Here is a 19,944-nt window from a genome sequence, read left to right as displayed (position 1 = left end):
AATTTTTTTTTTGAGGGAGAATTATGTTCAGAGAACTAGGCTTAATGCAGTATTTTATAAATTATATTTTTAATATTATTTTATTATATATTACATTTTATTATTATCATCACAAAATGTGGAATATGCATTATGTGACTTTTTTATGAAAAAAAAAATGGAATTCATCAGAAGAATCATTTGAATCAGATTCAGAGTTTGTTTAAAGAGTCGACTCATTGCCAAACGACACTTCACTGATTTGGACATAACATATGCAGTGCAAGCTGTTGTGTCTACACACGCCGTTAATTTTCGATTTTAAATATAAGTGTGTATGTGTGTTGTGTCTGAGGGTGAGTTGTAGTTTGTATGTGTTGAATCTGTGTTACGAGTACGTAGTAGAAGTGGACTGGACTGGACTGGATTAATTAGGACGCGGTCAGAAAGAGAGCAGCATGTCTGAGGGACCTGAGAAGAAGAAGCAGAAAATGTCCTCGGGAGAAGTTTGTACCCTGTTTTAGTTTTAAAAGGACGATTCTAATACATTTGAGAGCGGTAGCAGTGCAACACTGGAACTTTGGCATTTCCTTAATCATTACCACAGAAATCTTATTAATATGTGTGTCTTAAATTTGTCATTTGCGCTTCCAGGGCGAAAATAAAGTGAACTGGAGGAAGCTGAAAGCAGAAAGTAAGAAACACTGAGGTTCTTTCTGTAAAGCTGAGGCTGTAGTTAAATGTGCAGTGTGTGAGATGGGTTTATTAGCTAAATCTGAGTTAGTTAGTTACTGAGTTCATAGATAAAATCTCTGGTCCTTCTGATGAGGTGAGATGCTCTGTAATGACTGAATTAATCAGTCAGCATTTATCACTCATATATATACTATATAAAGAACCCTGATTGTTCCTATTATGTGTTCTTCTCCTCCTGGATCAGAACCAGCTGCAGAACCAGGGGCATTGCAACAACTTTTGTGCTACGTTTTGTATACATTGGACACTGGGCTTGTTATAAGGGATTAATTGTGGCTGTATGCAACAGTCAATGTGCTGTTCTCATTTATTCTTCTGCTCTTTAACTCATAGAGAAGGAACAGAAGAAGATGTTGAAGGAGAAGAAGCTGATCCAGCAGTTGGAGAAACACTCTGTGGTGAAGGAGGTAAAGGAAAAGCCACAGGAGCAGAAAGATCAAGGTATGATAAGTAGTAAGTCATAATATATCAGCTGCCAATATATAATTTGCAGATATGGGGATTTTTTAAAATTTATTTTATTATTTTTATTGGCTCGATATTGGAATTTTAGCTGATATTACAACCAATAAATTGGCACATTTTTTGTGTTAGCATATGTGCACTCACGCCTTAAAATACACAACTAATGTCTTCCATGTGGACGTTTTTCACAGTTTCGGCAGAGAACAGTTTCTGGGATTAAATTTCACCGTGGTGAAATCTGATTTAAAGTATCAATATATAAATTAACTACCACTAATAAACTTAAAAGATAACATTAAAAAATACAGAAATGTACAAATACAGAAGAAAAGGCATGTCCTATGACAACCCACAATAAAAATAATTTGTTTTGTTTTAATCCAAAGTGAATTTTCTTTAATTACAAAAAGAAAAAAAATTCAGTTATTAATATCGGTATTGGCTACTCCAAGGTGCTAAATATCAGTTATCATATCGGCCCAATAAATTCAAAATCGGTGCATCACCAATCATAAGGTCACCAGGAACATTAATATCTGTTATAACTGTACAGCAGGAATAATAAAAGTTAGTGTAGTGGTGAAAGTGAAGGAGTGAAGTGTGATTATGAGTATTGTCCACTGTGGTCACTGGCAGGTCGTCTGTACACTGTGAGTGTCGCTCTGCCTGGCTCTGTGTTGGACAACGCCCAGTCTCCCGAGCTGAGGACATACCTGGCCGGACAGATTGCTCGGGCCTGTGCTGTGTTCTGTGTGGACGAGGTGGTCATATTTGATGAGGAGGGGGAGGATAACAGGTAAACATGAGAGCTCCAGCACTGTGTTCTGTTAAACTGGCAGACAAATGAATCAGTCTTTCAGTCATTTAGTATTTCATTCACTGTATATCACTGCTGGCTTATAGATTTCATATCTCTGCAAGCCCACTACTCTGTTGAGAGGTTGTGACAATACAGATCCATAGAAATGATCATAAATATAACGATCTATTTACATTACTTAATTTTGGAGATACAAAGTTGTGTTCTGACAGAAGCTCACAGTGTAAGTTTGTGTTAGTTCCTTATGTTATAATTGTTTCTGTGTTTTAGGACAGTGGAGGGGGAGTTTACAGGTGTGGGCAAGAAAGGTCATGCCTGTGTTCAACTGGCCAGGATTCTGCAGTACCTGGAGTGTCCACAGTGAGTGCTGTTTTTATTCGTTCACTTTGGCAGTGGTTTTATTGTGTTGTTGCCCAAATGCCTAAATTTAGTTCAAGAAAACATTTACATTCTTGTCTGTCTGAGACAAAAACCATACACTCGGTGCCCTGTCTTTCTGCGTAGGTGAGATTGCCCTCTCTAACCCCCAATCACTCAGCTCCATTGTGGTCCATTCTTTTAAATGAACCCTTTGTTCTGGGTGAACTGAGGTATATCTCCTGATTCAGTTGTGGTTTTGTTTTTCTGTCTCTGTAGGTACTTGAGGAAAGTGTTCTTTCCCAAACACCCTGACCTGCAGTTCGCTGGTGGGTGCTACGCCGTTTCTTTACCCAGACTAATACAGCTCTGAGCAGCGGACACCTCTGACTCGTTTGTGCTACTGTCTGTTTTCAGGATTGCTGAATCCTCTGGACAGCCCCCATCACATGAGGGTCGATGAGGAAGCGGAATATCGAGAGGGAGTGGTGGTGGACAGACCATGTAAAGCAGGAAAGGGATCTTTTGTCAACTGTGGAATGAGGAAGGTTTGTGTATGTGTGTACACTTGTGTTTGTGAGAGTTTACAAATTAATTTCAGTGAAGACCTTTCACTTTGTTTATACCATTTTCTGATCTACATTACAGTAAATGATAAACCTATTTTGAGCTACATCTCACAGCAACATTTATAAGAACCTTATACATTCCCAGGAAGTTCAGATTGATAAACAGCTTCAGCCTGGACTGAGAGTGACTGTACAACTTCATAAGAGCCAGAACACAGGTCAATGCATACACAAACATGCGCATACATTGAGAACATCAATGATGTGATCAATTAGAATAAGTGCCTCTTCAGCCTAACTCTGTGTGTGTGTGTGTGTTTTGTGTGTATATACAGACAGCAAGGTATACAAGGGAGTGGTTGTGGCTCCTCATGTTCCCAGAACAGAAGGTGGACTGTACTGGGGCTACAGCGTCCGTCTGGCCTCTTGCCTTAGTGAGTTACCAGTCCAAAATTATTTTACGTCTACCTCATTGGTCCATCTTGTAGATTTAAAGTCAGAGACAGTAGCTCATCTGTTGCTGCACAGTTTGTGATAGTCACCCTTCAGTAGTCACTAGAAGCTCCCCCCACAGGACCCTGTCCACATGATGCTCCTGGCTGAATATGTTTGTCTGGTGGACTATTCGCAGATCAGTAGACATTGAGAGCTTTAAAAACTCCAGCAGCACTCATGTGTCTGATCCACACACTAACACATCACCACCACATCATTGTAACTGCAGCACTGAGAATTATCCACCACCCAAATCATACCTGCCTTCTGGTGGTCCTGTGGGGATCCTAGCCACAGAAGAACTGTGTGAATGGGGCAAGTAAATTATGCAGAGCCACAGATGGACTACACTCTGTTAATGTAGAACTAAAGAGTGCTTTTGATGCAACAAACATGATGTGTTGGAACAAGGTAGAGCTTTAATGTTATGGCAGATTGATTTATTTTGTGTGTGTGTGTTTGCAGGTGCTGTGATGACAGAGTGTCCGTTTAAAGATGGATATGATCTGACAATTGGGACTTCAGAGAAGGGCAGTGATGTTGACCACATTTCTCTGTCTTCCTTCAGGTGTGTAATAATCAGGAAGTGGGCTAAATTGTCATTATGTGGAATCTCACACACACACATCACCTTTTATTGCTGGAACTAAGCCTTGGTATAAGTGTGAAATTCCTTTTTTTTTTTTTAACCATTAAATTACCCACCCCTCTCTCAGACACATGTTGGTGGTGTTTGGGGGGCTCCAGGGTCTCGAGGCGAGTGTGGAGGCAGATCCCAATCTGGATGTGAATGACCCCAGCCTGCTATTTGACCTCTACCTCAATACCTGCCCAAGACAAGGCAGCCGCACCATCCGCACTGAGGTGAGGGGGATTAAATTAAGTGGAGGGGCCCGGTAATCCACCCCAGAACATTTCTACCATTTATGAGCGTTTTTCAAAGTTGGGCTGGGGGTTGAGTGGTGGCTAAAAAACAGTGGGGTGCAGTTATACTTTAAATGTTTAAATATAGATGTGACTTTCATTTCCTAATCAATAAGTGGACAGAGGTGTAGCTTCATGAAGACAGATCAGGTTTAGATGGAGAAAGCTCAGGAGCAGTCCATTTGTGGTAGTCAATTTCAAGGACACACAGACACACATTGGGAAATGGTGAAAAGGGGGCTTTTTAAAGTGGTTTATTTTGTCTCTGTCTCTCTGTATCGAACCCCGTGTCTCCAGCTGTGTTTAAGCCGATGTTGTCTTCTTTCCCTCCACAGGAGGCCATACTGATCTCCCTGTCCTCACTACGGCAAAAGATTGCTGCTGTACCATCAGACCAGGCTAAAGGATAACCACATGTTGACATCAGCCTCCCCTCACATAGTTACACATAAGCCAATTGCTCAAGGACATGAAACCATTATGTTATGAGTTTGGACACAGTCAGAGGACCCAGAGAAACCGAACAGAACAATTTTCACCCAGAATCATTTCTCAGTGTTGAGTCATTTTATATATTTTATGTTTCTTGCTGTAAATTTTCCTGGACAGTGCTACGTTTTTCGGTAGAAGAAGAAGAAAAAGACCAAACTCAGGAGTGTTTTCTCAAACATATATTTTTAAGACACATTATGTACAGAACATTCATCAAGAGTGACTAATACCAGAACACAATCAAAGGTGATGTCAAAATTACTGCAGAATATTAATAATCATATGAACCTTATTACATTCATTCTCTATTGCGTCTGTCTCCCAACTTCGTCCAGAATAAATCCCTGCTCCCATCTTCCCTGAGCCCAGAACCAGTGTTAAACTCCGTACAGAGCTCCACCAAACTCCAGAATCTGCACTATTTGTGTAAATAATTAATGTGATATTGGATTTGGCAAAACATAACCAGAGAGCAGCAATGTACAACTGAGCCTTCTAACCAAACACAGTGTTTTTACTGAAGGCATCCTGACCGGTATCAGCTCCATATGAGAGTGCTAATGAAACATTGTTCCCAGCAGGTCCAGTCTGTCTCTAAGACAGTCAGCAGTGCTTTAGTTTACAGCATTTAACAATCCCAGTATGATTACATGACCTTTGTTTGACCTCTGTATCACACAGCTCTACATTGCTACAAGGAAACAACCTGGGCTGCTGCCTTAGAATGCTGTATTTCTCGACTGTTACGTCACTGAACAAATTCTGTTTTGAAGGATCCTTTTATATAGAGCTGAGAAATTCAGCCTTTATTCTGAGAGATTTACAGGATTGCCCTTGTATCCTTTCCTTTGTTTATTTTCCCACAATTTGATGTGAACATACTGTTCGTCAGAGAAGAAAAATATACAGAAGCCGGAGAAGCCCAAAGTTTTCAGATGGGTTTGACTTTAAAACAATTCTGTGCATAAATTCCTGTTATCTCCAAAATGGCTTGATTGACGTTTGAGACATTTTTACACCACCACTTATCCAGTTTAGGTGGGTCCAGAGCCTCCCTGTAAACATTGGGCAGAAGGCAGGAACACACCCTGGAGGGGGCACCAGTCCTTCACAGGGCAACACACACTCAGTCAGTCACACATTTGAGCCGCCAATCCACCTACCAATGTGTGTTTTTGGACCGTGGGAGGAAACCGGAGCACCTAGAGGAAACCCATTCAAACACAGGGAGAACACACCAAACTCCTCACAGACAATCACTCGAACCCACAACCTCCAGGTCCCTGGAGCTGTGTGACTGCAGCACTACCTGCTGCGCCACCGTGCTGCCCAGGCACTGGATTTGCCTAATTGAAAAGCTAGAAGCAGAGCCACTGAAAAGCACTGAACAGCAATCCCTAAATGTGGGTGAATACATGAGAAACATGTAAATGAGTGGGTATGTGAATTTGTGTGAGAATGAGATCAGGATTATAACCTGAAGCAAAAGAATCTGCCATTAGACCGTTTCTCAAGCTTGTGAAAACAAGCAGCGCACACTTGTTACATCCTATCAAAAACATTAGACTTATATATGTTTGGCACATCTGTAGCCCATATTTAACCCTCTAGGCTGGGAGTAAGGTCGGCATACCTAGGGTGCAGGAGGAAAGATGCAGGGAGGGGTTCTGGACATGGCCTCTGGGATGCAGTATGAACTGAACAGCAGTTTTTAATTATTATGCATTCACTGAGAGGCCAGGCGTTTGTGTCTGAGGTTGCTGTGTATCAGGTGTTTTAGGTCTGGCATATCAGTGGTGCCGGACAACTCTGAAATGGCCATGTCGAGCACCTTAAAGCTCTAGTTCAATGGAAAATTAGCTTATAGAATTTTTCAGTTCATACATTTTCTTAAATTCCAGTTTAAAAAGTCAGATTGAGTCCATTTGAATTATCACAACCATAAACTGTGCAGAAAGCACATACTTGGATCGACAACACTTTAAAGAAATTTGATTTAAAACTATCCCTTTAAGATGGACTGGATCTGTTAATGTGCCCAGAGCTGTTCTGCTAATCAGATCAGATGCAAGTATTCGCAGTTCAAACTAAAAACTCTAATAACAGGTCATTCACACCTCTTATCAAAGCTGGGTGTCACATTTATATCAGTCAACCCAGAGCATGCTGGGAGCATCCTGTATCCAGTCACATGAGCAGCAAGAAATCTTGAAGCAGTTAACAACATAATAAATATATCTATATACCTGTGTCTGACCATCAAGGCCCTGAACTGGACAATAAGAACTCTGTAATAATTTTGCCAGTAATGACAGCCTTTGCAACTTCAACTGTACAAAGCATCATCTGTATAAACACAGCTGTCTGTCAGCAACAGAAGTTAAGGCTTTTACACTTTTAGAATTTCCCCTTCCACACTTTTGGCTTTTGCTTGGATGTTGCATTCCATTTTCTTTCCTGCACTGAGATCTGGATTGAACATCCAAAAGTTCTGGGCACCGCTGATTTCGCTGAAAGAGTAAGGGCTGGAGTTCTGAGTTCAAGAATGGCTGAACAGTTTCTTGTTGAATAAGACTCTAGGTCTGTGATTGGGCTGGGACATTTGGTCTGGGAGGTTTCGCGCAGGACGGGTGGACAGACAGCACTTTGTTGTAATTTTCAAATACACCTTGGCTGATAGATGAATCATCTGCAGCTTTCCGTGTGTCAGTGGAAATGTATCCTCTGTCTGTAAGATGTGACCCCAATGATGTTGGAAAGCGTAAGTACAGGAGGATGGCACAGGTGTGTCCACAGGAGGCTCTTCTTTAGCAGTTGGAGTTATCACACACTTTTTCTTGGTGTCTGCTTTTTTTTGTTAATCAGGGATTTTTCAAAATATTATAAATGTTTAAAAATATTCTTCATTAAATAATCTCAGTTTTTACAAAATATAAGAGGCTCAGCAACACTTTAAAGATTATTGCAAAATTTGTCATAAAATCTTTGTCATAACTTACTTCTTTCAACAATATTACAGTTCTAATTTCAATACATTAAACATAAAATAATTATATTACCACTGAAATACACACCGGGTTATGCCACTGAAACATTCCCTGTGATTGAGCACGCAGGTCTAGTATGGAGGAAATTTAAAATAAGAGCGGGGTCTGAGCCTTGGCTAGTTTTTTTTAAGAGTTACATCAGCCGGCTTCTTCCTCTGCACACCACTCTTGAGATGTCTTTCGGCTCAGTGCGTTTCCCCAGCTGGGAGTGTCATGGGCAGCCATTTTGGATTAATCTCAGTTCAGGCTTGGAGTGATACATTGAGAGAGAGAGAGAGAGAAAGGAAGGGCAGGCTGATGACAGAGGAACAGATAATGGGCAGCCTCTCACCAGGTTGGGTTTTTGAAGGTGATGTTGTAGAGCTTGGCCCAGTGAGAAAACACCTGTTTCTCTGTGATGAAGCGATGGTGGTTTCCACGGTGCCCCCTCTCGTTCTGCAGGTATGTCAAACACTCGTCCGGCCCTCGCGGTTTGTAGTAGTGGTATGGCATCCGTTTGGGCTGAGGGTGTCTCCTACAGAACAAGCATCCATAGTAGTGATCAACCGATATGGGACAGCAGTATTGGCCCATGGCCAATATGTAAAGCCAATATTCCCATTCCTCAAGCAGTGAATAAACTAGAGGCATTATCATGATTTATTTTTACAGAAAACCCTTCAAATTTGTAAAAGAAACCATTTAGTGGTCCTGAAATATATATGAAGTGGTCAAAAGCTTATTAAAATCACAAAAAAATGTAGGTGCTTGTCTTATTTTTGAAAAAAAAATGTTAGTGACTATAAACTGAAGAGTTCATGAGTTCATTCAAGCTGGAGCAGTGTCTCTTTAGACCCCAAGCTCTCCATAAGGAAAATGATTACTTTTACTGCAAAAATACAGTGTTTATATCTTGTCTAGACCTAATTTCAACATCGTAGTGTTTTTCTTTACTTTCTATGAGAAACTCGTCTCCTGTCCCTCACCAAGTGGCCATTTACCCCTACCAAACAGTAAAAACCCTTAGTTATGGTGTGTTTTATTCTGATGTACTGAGTTTATTTCCGATGTTTCACTTGTTTCTCACAGAGGACAGTGTTCCTTTAAATGACTGACGTGTTAAAAGGTGAGAGCTGCACTCTGATTGGCTGTACAGCAAGGCAACCTTCCCCACACCCCCTGCTGCATTTAAATGTCCTCAGTGGGGGAAATGTAACTAGTAAAAGACATCTAAGCTTTGAAACATGTTTATTGACTTGATTATTGTTTGTGGAGCTTGTGGCTGCCAAATAGAACCGTTTGAGTCTCTCTCGTGATGTCTGGGTCTGTTAGGCGCTGAAAACATATGCCCTCTCTTGTGTATTTGTCCCTCCTCCTTGGGTGCGCATCGCCATAACTCTGCCCCTGATTGGTCTACAGACTTGATTGACATGTCGTAGGAAAGCTGAGAGCCTCAGACACAGGGATCATATTTTAATTATATTTTGAACATGTGTACTATTTTTTCGGACAGTGCTCTTGACACACACATGAGAATTACTGTTTGACAATTACGGTTTGACAGAGAGGCTCAGATTTAGTCTCATTTTGAAGGGGACTATCTAAGGTAAGTGCTGCTGTGCTAACTTTGTTTGCGAGCTCTTCAGGCTTTTAGAAGCAGCAGTTTTGTCATTGATGAGGAAGAAACCTGAAGTTCAGAATATCTCAAAGCGTATATCCTCGTGATCCTGAGAGTCTGACCATTCGATTGGTGTATGATATGTACACATTGACTCAAATATGGCGCCGTGAAAAATCTGAAAATCTGTACGGTCACTAATATTTTTTCATAACAATTTCCAATAACAGCAAAAATACTTATTTATCGAGTGGGATTATATATAAAATGATTAAATCAATGAAAATCAGTGACTTTAAGCTTTAATTTGGTACATGGATTGTCGACTTTGGACCTGTAGTACTTGAGATATACTGACGGATATAAGAATGAGTGATTTTTATATAGGCGCCGCCGACCAATGTGCAAAATAAGAGGCTAAATAATGCTGGGTTTCTAGGTTACAACTATCAACTCAGTCATTTATGTGAGCAGATTATTGAGTGTAGGTTACAAAGAGCAGCCAGTAACAAATAGTGAGAGCTGAAGAAGAGAAAATAATTCATACCATTTTCTCTGATGAGACGGCATGCAGCTACTGGTTGGAGGCTTGTACTCCTGTACTTGTGCTCAATGATGTCTGCCTGTAAGATGGCAAAATGGACGCAAGGGGCGCTCTAACAGCCAGAATGACGGAGCTGCCCACAGCATTGCCTGTGTGCCTTGTGTAAATATTGGACTCTTGCGCTAATATATCGGCCAATGCCGATTATATAAAAAATGCCAAAAATTGATATATCGGTCGATATTCCATAAGTTACACTCCGAACACACTCTTCCGCTTTCAGGTGTGGTTAAATTTTAAAGAACAAGCTGTTTTTAGATCAGCTTGTTATGAGCCCCTGCGTTTGACATTCATTTTAGTTTTAGTTTTAGGGAGAATGAAAGTAAGTCTTACCCACAGTAGTTGGGAGGCACCATCCCATAAACCTTAATGCTGTCACAGATCTCGATGGCAATGACCATGGTGAACCATCCAGTACTCAGCCACGAATGAGACTTCTGTCTGAAAATACAGGGATAACAGAGCATAATGACATGGCCAGTGTATTCATCACTGTAAAGATTAAACTCTGCAGACCTGTTTGTCCTTCTAAAGCCCTATTCAGATTGGATACATTTTTAAGAGGGTGCTTGTAATAAAACTTTTGCATGCTACCTCTGTAATAAAACTCTTACATCCGGAAAGCAGTGAAAATCTAGAGGATCTCAGAATTTCTAGCTCCCAAATAATATTGCATTGTCATGTAATCATGAGCGAGGTTACAATTCTCTGAATATATTATATGAATAGTAAATTACTGCTATATAAATACAGATGGAAATTTAATCGCTCCTTTCAAAATCCTGCATGATCTCATGTTTCCTATTGATTTAATTATTTTTGTCCATCTTTGATAACTCTTACGTTTTCATATTGTTTCACTGCTCAGAATATATTTATTGGGAGTATCTATGGAAACGTGGCTGCAAAGGCCAAATACAGTGCATGGCAGTGCTCAAACCCCTATTTTATCAAATGCAAGAAAAGATCTGCCTTTTGAATTCAGAGATTTGTGATTTGCATCAGGACAGGATTAAAATGATCAGATGACAGCTGAGTACAGTGAAAAACACTAGGTAATTCAGCCTGTAATTTTCGTTGCAGATGAATTAATAAACATAGTCAATTCAGATGGAAATAAAATTACAGACGATCCCCATAAAAGAGATAATTACCCCAAGACCTCAAGAAAAGTTAATCTGGATATGGTTTAAGATGTGTCTATCAGCTATTCTCAAGCAGATGTGCTCAGGAGGTTTCTGGGCCCCTCTGGCTAAATGTTAGTCTTTCTTTGGAAACACAGTGCAGATTTAGATGTTCAGTCTTCAAGTTGGCTGCCCCCTAGGCATTCAGCCTTCAGCTGCACTTAGGTTAAGCACTGGGCTAACTTTTTATGGCAAGTCTGTTCCCAAACTCAAACATCAGATTTTATGCACACCTGTGCTTTGGCTTGGAAGATGATTTTTCAGCGCAGAACAAAAGCCAAACTTTGTCTAAAGTCCATGTCTGGACTGCTGCCTCTTGTCCGTGTCATTGAGTACCTGTCTCTGCCGGTCTCCTCCTGAAAGAGCATGTCGAACTTGCGCATCTTGCTAGGGGAGATGGTGAAGGTGGACAGGTTGCTGTAGGTCGTGCTGACCTTCTGGATCAGCCTGTACAGAGTTCCTTTGGCATCCCGGCTGATCTTGGACGGTGGGCCCCAGAAGATGATGGACAGGTTTTCAGAACGGTTGAGGAACTCCTGTGGCTTGCGAATCACCCGGAACACACTGGAGTGGGCCACCACACGAAGGCTGGTGCGGTTCCCAACGTCTGACTCAAACCCAGAGACAGGGGCATCATTCATGCGGATCACACACTCGGCACGATCAATCTCCTCCCCAGCATTACTACCCAGCACATGGCTGGAACTCGTCACCATAGCACATTGCTGACAGTGCAGGGTCAAACTCTAAGATAAAAACACACACATTACCATGAGAATAAACACTGCTACACTTCATAGGCTACACAAGCTCTTCTCATACCTGGTCTTAACCTCATTTTCCAGTCCACTGATCTCACATTCTGATCTGCAACTAAACCAACAACCCTGACCCCCAGTTTATGCTCATTTCCACTTAATTATTCACCGAGAGATGTTGTTCCACAGCTGAGCTTCTGAACAGACCAATGACTAGACATTACCTCACAGAAAGCAGAATATACAGGTGCTGGGCATAAAATTAGAATATCCTGATAATGTTTTTATTTCAGTAATTCCATTCAAAAAGTGAAACATGTATGTTATACTCATTCATTACACACAGACTGATATATTTCAAGTGTTTATTTCTTTTCATTTGATGATTAATGAAAACCTTAAATTCAGTATCTCAGAAAATTAGAATATTTTGAATAGATTCAATATTGAAGACACCTAGTGCCACTCTCTAATCAGCTAATTAACTAAAAGAACTGCAAAGGCCTTTAAATGGTCTCTCAGTCTAGCTCTGTAGGCTACACAATCATGGGGAAGAATGCTGACTTAACAGTTGTCCAATAGATGACCATTGACAACTTACACAAGCAGGGCAAGACAGAAAAGGTCATTGCTAAAGAGACTGGCTGTTCACAGAGCTCTGTGTCCATGCACATTAATAGAGAGGCGAAGGGAAGGAAAAGATATGGTAGAAAAAATTGTACAAGAAATAGGGATAACCGCACCCTGAAGAGGATTGTGAAGAAAAACCCATTCAAAAATGTGGGGGAGATTCACAAAGACTGGACTGCAGCTGGAGTCAGTGCTTTAAGAACCGCCATGCACAGACTTATGCAAGACATGGGTTTCAGCTGTCGCATTCCTTATGTCAAGCCACTCTTGAACAAGAGACAGTGTCAGAAGCGTCTCGCTTCCAAAAAAGACTGGACTGCTGCTGATTGGTCCAAAGTAAATAATAATAATAATAATAATTTTTTATTTGAAAGCGCCTTTCAAGTGACCCAAGGACACTGTACAATAGAAAATAAAATAAAATTAAATAAATAAATAAATAAAAATAAAAAGTTAAAAAAGTCAATAAAAGGTAAATGCACATACAAACACAAAATAACCATAGAGACATATACATAGTATCATCCATATGCTAGTTTAAAAAGATGAGTTTTGAGTCTGGTTTTAAAACATCTAAAGATGAATAAGCTCGCAGTTCATCAGGAAGACTATTCCACAGCTTTGGACCCGCAACACAATATGCTCTATTTCCAATGGTGCTTAGCTTAAAATGTGGGACCTCAAGCAAATGGAAGCTTGAGGACCGAAGAGTACGCACTGGAGAGGTTGAAGTAAACTACTTAGGTAAGAAGGGGCAAGGTCATGCAAGGATTTAAACACCAACACAAGCAATTTGTACTGTATACGAAACTTCACTGGAAGCCAATGAAGACGACTTAGGACTGGAGTAATATGCTCCCAAGATCTTGTATGGGTCAGCACCCTAGCAGCAGAATTCTGCACATACTGCAACCTGCTCAAAGCCTGAGCAGGGAGGCCACACAACAGAGCATTGCATTAGTTGAGTCTGGAAGTTACAAATGCATGGACTATGGTCTTGGCAGCAGTGAAAGAGAGAAAAGGGTGAATCCTAGAGATATTTTTAAGATGGTAGAAGGCTGTCCTACATGTTTTGTTAATATGTGATTCAAATGATTATGTAGAATCAAAAATTACTCCAAGATTTCTCACTAGTGTTGAGGTAGAGACAACAAAACCAGGGATACAAACAGTAGTGTCACTAAGCCTCCTGACTGTTGCAGGAGAAGCAATAATGATGGCTTTAGATTTTTTATTATTTAAGCTCAGGACGTTCTCGATCATGAGTTAAGCATCTCAGCAAGGCACTAGGTGGCAAGCTGTGAGAAGGTTTTGTACAAATATATATCTGGACATCATCAGCAAAACTGAAACTGCAGCCCATGATGTCTAATGATGTCACCAAGAGGAAGGATGTACAAAATAAAAAGCAGGGGCCCAAGAACAGAGCCTCTCACATTAAAAGGGGTTTTACCCATAGAGCAAACAATGTCCAAGGCGTGGCCCTTTTTATGTGTAGGAAAATCAACGTGCTGAGAAATATCAAAGCTCTGTAAAACATCAAGAAATTCTTTAGCAAACAAACAGTTACCAGAATTGATATGAATATTAAAGTCACCAAGCAGCAACAAATCAGAATAAACAGGAATAAGTGTGGAGATTAGCTCAGAAAACTCAAAAAACAGATGAGGTTTTTGGGGGGCGATAGATAAGCAGAAACAATACAGGTTTAACAGCAGAGACCAACAGTGCCAAACACTCAAACGATGTCATATTTGGGATTAAAACTGTTTTAACTTTGAGGCCAGGGCTGTACACCACTGCAAGTCCTCCTCCTCGTCCAGTTAAACGAAATTTATCCACGTATTGATAATGTGGAGGCAGAGTCTGATTGAGCGCGAAATACTCATTGGGCCGCTGCCAGGTTTCCGTGAGACAGAGCAGGTCAATGTCATGTTCCTGGATAATATCTGCGGCAAACGTTGCCTTATTATTTAAGGAACGAACATTAAACAGAGCACATTTAAGATTATGATCAGTGCTCGGAGCGTGTAGAGATGTTGTAAACACATAACATAGGTTCCGCTTATTTGCGTGATCAGATGAGCCTGCCGTCGCCTGGGAAGATTTACGGCGACACGATGACCAGAGCGAGGTAATATTTTTGGGGTGCTGGTAGTAGTTATAAGTCCAACCAAGACCCTGATGACAATATTTAGGTTGTCGCAAAATACCAAGGGGATGATGGATCAATAGAGGGGCAGGAGTTTTACACTGTGCATTTCGGAGCATAAAAAGTTCACCAAAAGAGTACCTTATCCTCCTTGTCGTCATGATAAGGCCACAATGGAAGTTGCAGCCGTAACAGCCCAGTAGAAGCCAGAGAAATAAACCCGAAATAATCCACATAGCACGGGCAACACAGGTACTCTTGCGGCAGATGTTAAGCACAGTCACGGACGCTAAACTCTAAGAGAGCTCAGAGCCACAAGGAGAAATCCAAGGCTCATATTACAGTAAATCCAGTACAAAGTTTGATACAGCATGTTGGGTTCCACAGCCCTTTTGCACACAGCGGGCAGAAAAACCGAATACAAACTTTAAAACTATAAAAAACTTTGTCACGGGGAGAGAAGCGGCAGCCAAACGCGCCAGCGTATCTCTCGCAACCCGGAAGTCAAGAGCTCAAACAATACAATCAAGAATGGGAACATTTAGGTCTGTAAATAATAAAAGATGAAACTAAATTTTGCATTTCCTTTGGAAATCAAGGTCCCAGAGTCTGGAAGGAGTGGCATAGAATCCACGTTGCTTGAGGTCCAGTGTAAAGTTTCCTCAGTCAGTGATGGTTTGATATGCCATGTCATCTGGTGGAGTTGTTCCACTGTGTTTACTGAGGTCCAAGGTCAAGTCAGTCGTCTACCAGGAAGTTTTAGAGCACTTCATGCTTCCTGTTGCTGACTAACTTTATGGCGATGCAGATTTTATTTTCCAACAGGATTTGGCACACAGTGCCAAAGCTGCCAGTACCTGGTTTAAGGACCATGGTATCCCTGTTCTTAATTGGCCAGCAAACTCGTCTGACCTTTTGAAGAAGAAGATGCAATACACCAGACCCAACAATGCAGAAGAGCTGAAGGCCATTATCAGAGCAACTTGGGCTCTCATAACACCTGAGCAGTGCCACAGACTGATGGACTCCATGCCACACCCCATTACTGCAGTAATTCAGGCAAAAGGAACCCCAACTAAGTATTGAGTGCTGTACATGCTCATACTTTTCATGTTCATACTTTTCAGTTGGCCAGTTTTTCTAAAAATATTTTTTTATTGGTCTTAAATAATATTCAAATTTTCTAAGATACTGTATTTGGGGTTTATTTGTTGTCAGTTATAATCATCAAATTAAAAGAAATAAATATATCAGTCTGTTTGTAATGAATGAGTATAATACACAAGTTTCACTTTTTGAAAGGAATTACTGAAATATATCAGATAAACATTTTCATGATATTCTAATTTTATGACCAACAACTCTATACATCTTTTTGGTTTGAGGATCTGAGAGAACTAAATCAAGAAAAGAGGAAATGAGAGGGGAAACCTAGCTCAAATAACATGCACACAACCCATGCCCTTTAGACCTTTACTGTAAAGAAACATACACTGCAAAAAATGAAATAAATGTATAAATAAATGAATATAAATAAATAAATGAAATAAAAAATAAAGTAAAATTGACTTAAACCTAGTCTATATATCTAGTATTACTTATTTGGAAATTGTCGTAAGAATGTAATAAGATAATTCAACTTATTTCTAGCTTATTTTTACTTGTTTTCAATCATTTTATCTACAGAAAGTGTCTTATTCCATTGGCAAATACTTTTGCTTCTTTTAAGCATCATTTTACGTTATTTCTTGAATTAAGAAAAAATATCTGCCAATGGTAAAAATAAGCTAGAAATAAGTTGAATAATCTTATTATATTCTTACAACAATTTCCAAATGAGTAATACTAGATATATAGACTAGGTTTAAGCCAATTTTACTTGCTTAGATTTCATTTTTTTGCAGTGTAGAAATCTATCCTTTTCATATTTTAGGGAGCAATCTCCTCCTCCTTTATAAAGTCTCTAGTGTATACCTTGTTGCCGTAGACAGGGATGTAGCCTTCTTTTCTGGCCCATTTCTTCAGGTTTGTGGCATTGATGGAGGTGTGGAACCTGCTCATTTTCATTGTCCAGTAAGGCTCATTACCGGTGTTGGAGCTGTAAAGGATAAGGAGGGTTGTGATGATGAAGACTGCCCCAAAGACAGCCATCCGCTGGCTGTGATGTCCCTGTGTCAGAAAAACAGTAAACTTGTAAAAACCTTGATCTTACAGTTACACAAAGTGTCCTCTTTCTGAAATCCACATACAATTAATAACCCCACACCTGCTAATGATCACTGATCAGTGTCCGACTACAGGATCGCTGATTGGAGGACCACCCTCAGCTCAGCAGACAAACTACTAAAGTATTTTTAATTCAACTAATTTTTATTTGAGATACTTACATGTGCATAAAACACAGTGATGGAAACTGAGCAAAGGTTCGGCTTCAACCCTTTTTCGGTTTGCAATTTGAATATTCAGACCCCTCATCGATCATTAATAAATCAATAAATGATGAGGTAAACAACAAAGTAATCAATAAATAATCAATTATCATCATCATATGAGGAGATTACTCAATTATACAGTCATTGGACCTGTAGACTACCTAATTTAATAAGCAGATTAATGTACTGATTCATTAGAACTTCAATCAGGTAATGTCCTCATCCATGAATCTCTTTGACCAACTCTGAGTCTAAGCTCTGTCCACCACGCAGCTCTTCATCAAAGACAATGCAGCTTTGTGATTGTGTATCTCACCTTTTCCACCAAGCGCAGCCCCATTCTCCTGGCTCCCAGCCACCATCACATAATGCAGACTTCACGCCTGGGGAGAGAGAGAGACCCCCACAGATCACCCACACATGTCTCTAATACAGGACTACAGCTGAGCCTGTATTAAGAATGTGCTCTCTGATATTGTGGCTGGTGTTTCAGAGTGGAGGGGTCTCAGGTGTCATCTCATCTTTCTGTGCTTTAAAGACAGTGTGTTCCCTGACCTGAAGAACGTGGAGGAGGAAACAAAACCTCTGCCAAAATTACAGCACTTTTTATGCTTTACTGTTTTGAATTTTCTAGTAAGATATTTGCAGACATCTGAGGTAAATATTTGAGGTATAAATGATACATTTGCAAAACCTGTCATATGACCAGGGTTTTGGGTTTCAAACATCTGTGCACAACTGTAAATAAAGACCAGTGACTAATGAACGTTTCAGAAATGCTCTGTTTCCTTGTGAATCTGAGCCTTGTTTAAGAAGGATCAAACCACTTAGTGCTACCTCACTGATGCGATTCAGCTGAGCGTAATCCAATCAGAGCCGGATTAATCTTGGAACCGGCTCCAGAGGAGCAAACAGGCCTTCTAACACAACACGGATCTGTCTTAGGCCACGCATTCCCAGCCCACTAAAAACAAGACTTAGATAATTATGATAGGCCAATCTTATTAATACTGCTCTCTGAATAACAAGCCTTCTCTGTAGAACCCATGGTTCCTCATCTGGTTCTGTATTCCTTCTCTGTCGCGCTTGTTTAATACCTGACTTCTGCAGTGAGAGAGCACTACAGAGGACCAGCCAAGCCACAACTCCCCACAGACTTACGTGACAATATGTGACTTTAGGCATGTACTTAACCCCAGGCCCCAGTGAGACAGCCAAAAGTACTCTTCCTGTGGGTAAAGCATCATGTAGTCTTCACAGCAACAGGGTTTCATTATCTTTACAAGTCACATTATTCATTCATTCATTCATTCATTATCTGTAACCACTTATCCAGTTCAGGGTCGTGTGGGGGTCCAGAGCCCACCTGGAATCATTGGGGGCAAGGCGGGAATACACCCCAGAGGGTGTGCCAGTCCCTCACAGGGCAACACAGACACACACACACATTCACTCACACACTCATACCTACGGACACTTTTGAGTCGCCAATCCACCTACCAACGTGTTGTTTTTTTTTACCGTGGGAGGAAACCAGTGCACCCGGAGGAAACCCACGTGGACACGGGGAGAACACAATAAACACTTCACAGACACTACCTGCTGTGCTGCCCCACCTGTGTCATATTAAAAGCAAGAATATGTAATAACAATAATATAATAAGCATGTAATAAATATTTTAATAGACAATAGTCATAATATTATAGTAATATTTACAGTATTTAAAGCACAAAATTAAATACAATATAGGGCTAAAAATTATTAACATTAGAGGCCTATTAATAATGATTACATTGATTTTGATACATTGATAATGATTCTGAGATTTCCTTGAAATTTAAAGTGCATTACAAATAAAATGTATTATTATTATAATTATTATAACTATTATTTATACAGAATATTATTATTAAGTTACATTCATGTAATGTATGCACGCACACAGAGGGACTTTTATTCTTCTCTGAAAATGTATGAAAGAATATGTCAAGGCCTGAGGGTTTTAAGGGTTAATGTGAAATAACGTACCTGCTTCTCTCATCCGTGGAATAATATAAGGCTGTGGACGCCGTATTCAGTCACAGCCCCTTAGTAAACACTGAGACCCTCAACCCAAAACGCCCCAACACACAAACACAGAGAGCGAGAGAGAGAGAGAGCCTAACACACAGCCTAAAATAACTGCCTCAGCACCAGACCCCCGTAACAACAAAGCCCTTCCATAACACGCCAAAATCCAGCCATAAAACAATCTTAAACCTGCCCCGTACACCTACATCCAGTTACACTCCGAAAACCCAGTTTCTCTGTTCTCTCCACTTACCAAGCCGTTATCATGCCGTTTATTCCGCCGATCATCGCCCTTCTTCTGCGGTACAGCTGCCTACATCCGTCTACGGTTGGTTTTCTAGTCCCACCCGTTTTCAGACACGTCCCGCCCCCCTTACTATGATAGGACATCTAATGTTATTTATCAGCTTCACGACCAATCGGATTGTCCAATCCTAGCATGGAGCGGAGCTTGTGTTAAAATGTGCGTACAGAAATAACGCTAGCGTCAGTGCGGTGTTACCCAGCAGGAGCTGTAGCGGAGATGTTACTGAGCAGTCTCCTTTTGTCCCGTCACACTAATACCGGAAATATGGCACAGTGGCTCCTGTGCCGGTACACACAGCAGAACAG

General features: G+C 40.6%; 2 protein-coding genes across 3 annotated transcripts; one reads left to right on the top strand and one right to left on the bottom strand.

Moving 5' to 3' along the window:
* Positions 1 to 231: 231 nt before the first annotated feature.
* Positions 232 to 6,802, top strand: spout1 (SPOUT domain containing methyltransferase 1). Its single transcript, XM_066645569.1, has 12 exons — positions 232 to 485; positions 634 to 673; positions 1,069 to 1,176; positions 1,837 to 1,996; positions 2,291 to 2,380; positions 2,657 to 2,706; positions 2,795 to 2,925; positions 3,092 to 3,164; positions 3,282 to 3,380; positions 3,907 to 4,009; positions 4,158 to 4,305; positions 4,701 to 6,802. The coding sequence occupies exons 1-12, from the start codon at positions 438 to 440 to the stop codon at positions 4,773 to 4,775; spliced, it is 1,125 nt and encodes a 374-aa protein (XP_066501666.1). The 5' UTR covers positions 232 to 437; the 3' UTR covers positions 4,776 to 6,802.
* A 1,429-nt stretch (positions 6,803 to 8,231) lies between these two features.
* st6galnac6 (ST6 (alpha-N-acetyl-neuraminyl-2,3-beta-galactosyl-1,3)-N-acetylgalactosaminide alpha-2,6-sialyltransferase 6) lies at positions 8,232 to 19,674 on the bottom strand. 2 transcript variants are annotated; one of them, XM_066645573.1, is made up of 6 exons: positions 19,586 to 19,674; positions 17,578 to 17,644; positions 16,804 to 16,998; positions 11,626 to 12,035; positions 10,439 to 10,546; positions 8,232 to 8,418 (listed from the first exon to the last, which is right to left on the bottom strand). In XM_066645573.1, the coding sequence occupies exons 2-6, from the start codon at positions 17,599 to 17,601 to the stop codon at positions 8,232 to 8,234; spliced, it is 924 nt and encodes a 307-aa protein (XP_066501670.1). In that variant the 5' UTR covers positions 17,602 to 17,644; positions 19,586 to 19,674. The 2 variants fall into 2 exon arrangements, with proteins under 2 accessions (XP_066501670.1, XP_066501671.1); XM_066645574.1 differs by having other exon boundaries at positions 16,804 to 16,927; positions 19,586 to 19,625.
* Positions 19,675 to 19,944: the final 270 nt, after the last annotated feature.

Source organism: Hoplias malabaricus, chromosome 15 (assembly GCF_029633855.1).
Source record: "Hoplias malabaricus isolate fHopMal1 chromosome 15, fHopMal1.hap1, whole genome shotgun sequence".
Lineage (NCBI taxonomy): Eukaryota > Metazoa > Chordata > Actinopteri > Characiformes > Erythrinidae > Hoplias > Hoplias malabaricus.
Note: the sequence above shows the minus strand (reverse complement) of the source record. Positions and strands in the feature narration are given on the sequence as shown.

Excerpts from the sequence above, each read along its gene's own strand:
- spout1 (XM_066645569.1), top strand. The coding sequence starts at position 438 with ATGTCTGAGGGACCTGAGAAGAAGAAGCAGAAAATGTCCTCGGGAGAA. Across the intron at positions 1,177-1,836 it reads ACAGGAGCAGAAAGATCAAG|GTCGTCTGTACACTGTGAGT; the intron begins GTATGATAAGTA and ends GGTCACTGGCAG. Across the intron at positions 4,306-4,700 it reads GCCGCACCATCCGCACTGAG|GAGGCCATACTGATCTCCCT; the intron begins GTGAGGGGGATT and ends TTCCCTCCACAG.
- st6galnac6 (XM_066645573.1), bottom strand. The coding sequence starts at position 17,601 with ATGGGGCTGCGCTTGGTGGAAAAG. Across the intron at positions 12,036-16,803 it reads TCCCTGTCTACGGCAACAAG|AGTTTGACCCTGCACTGTCA; the intron begins GTATACACTAGA and ends TTTTTATCTTAG. Across the intron at positions 10,547-11,625 it reads GAGGAGACCGGCAGAGACAG|ACAGAAGTCTCATTCGTGGC; the intron begins GTACTCAATGAC and ends CTGTATTTTCAG.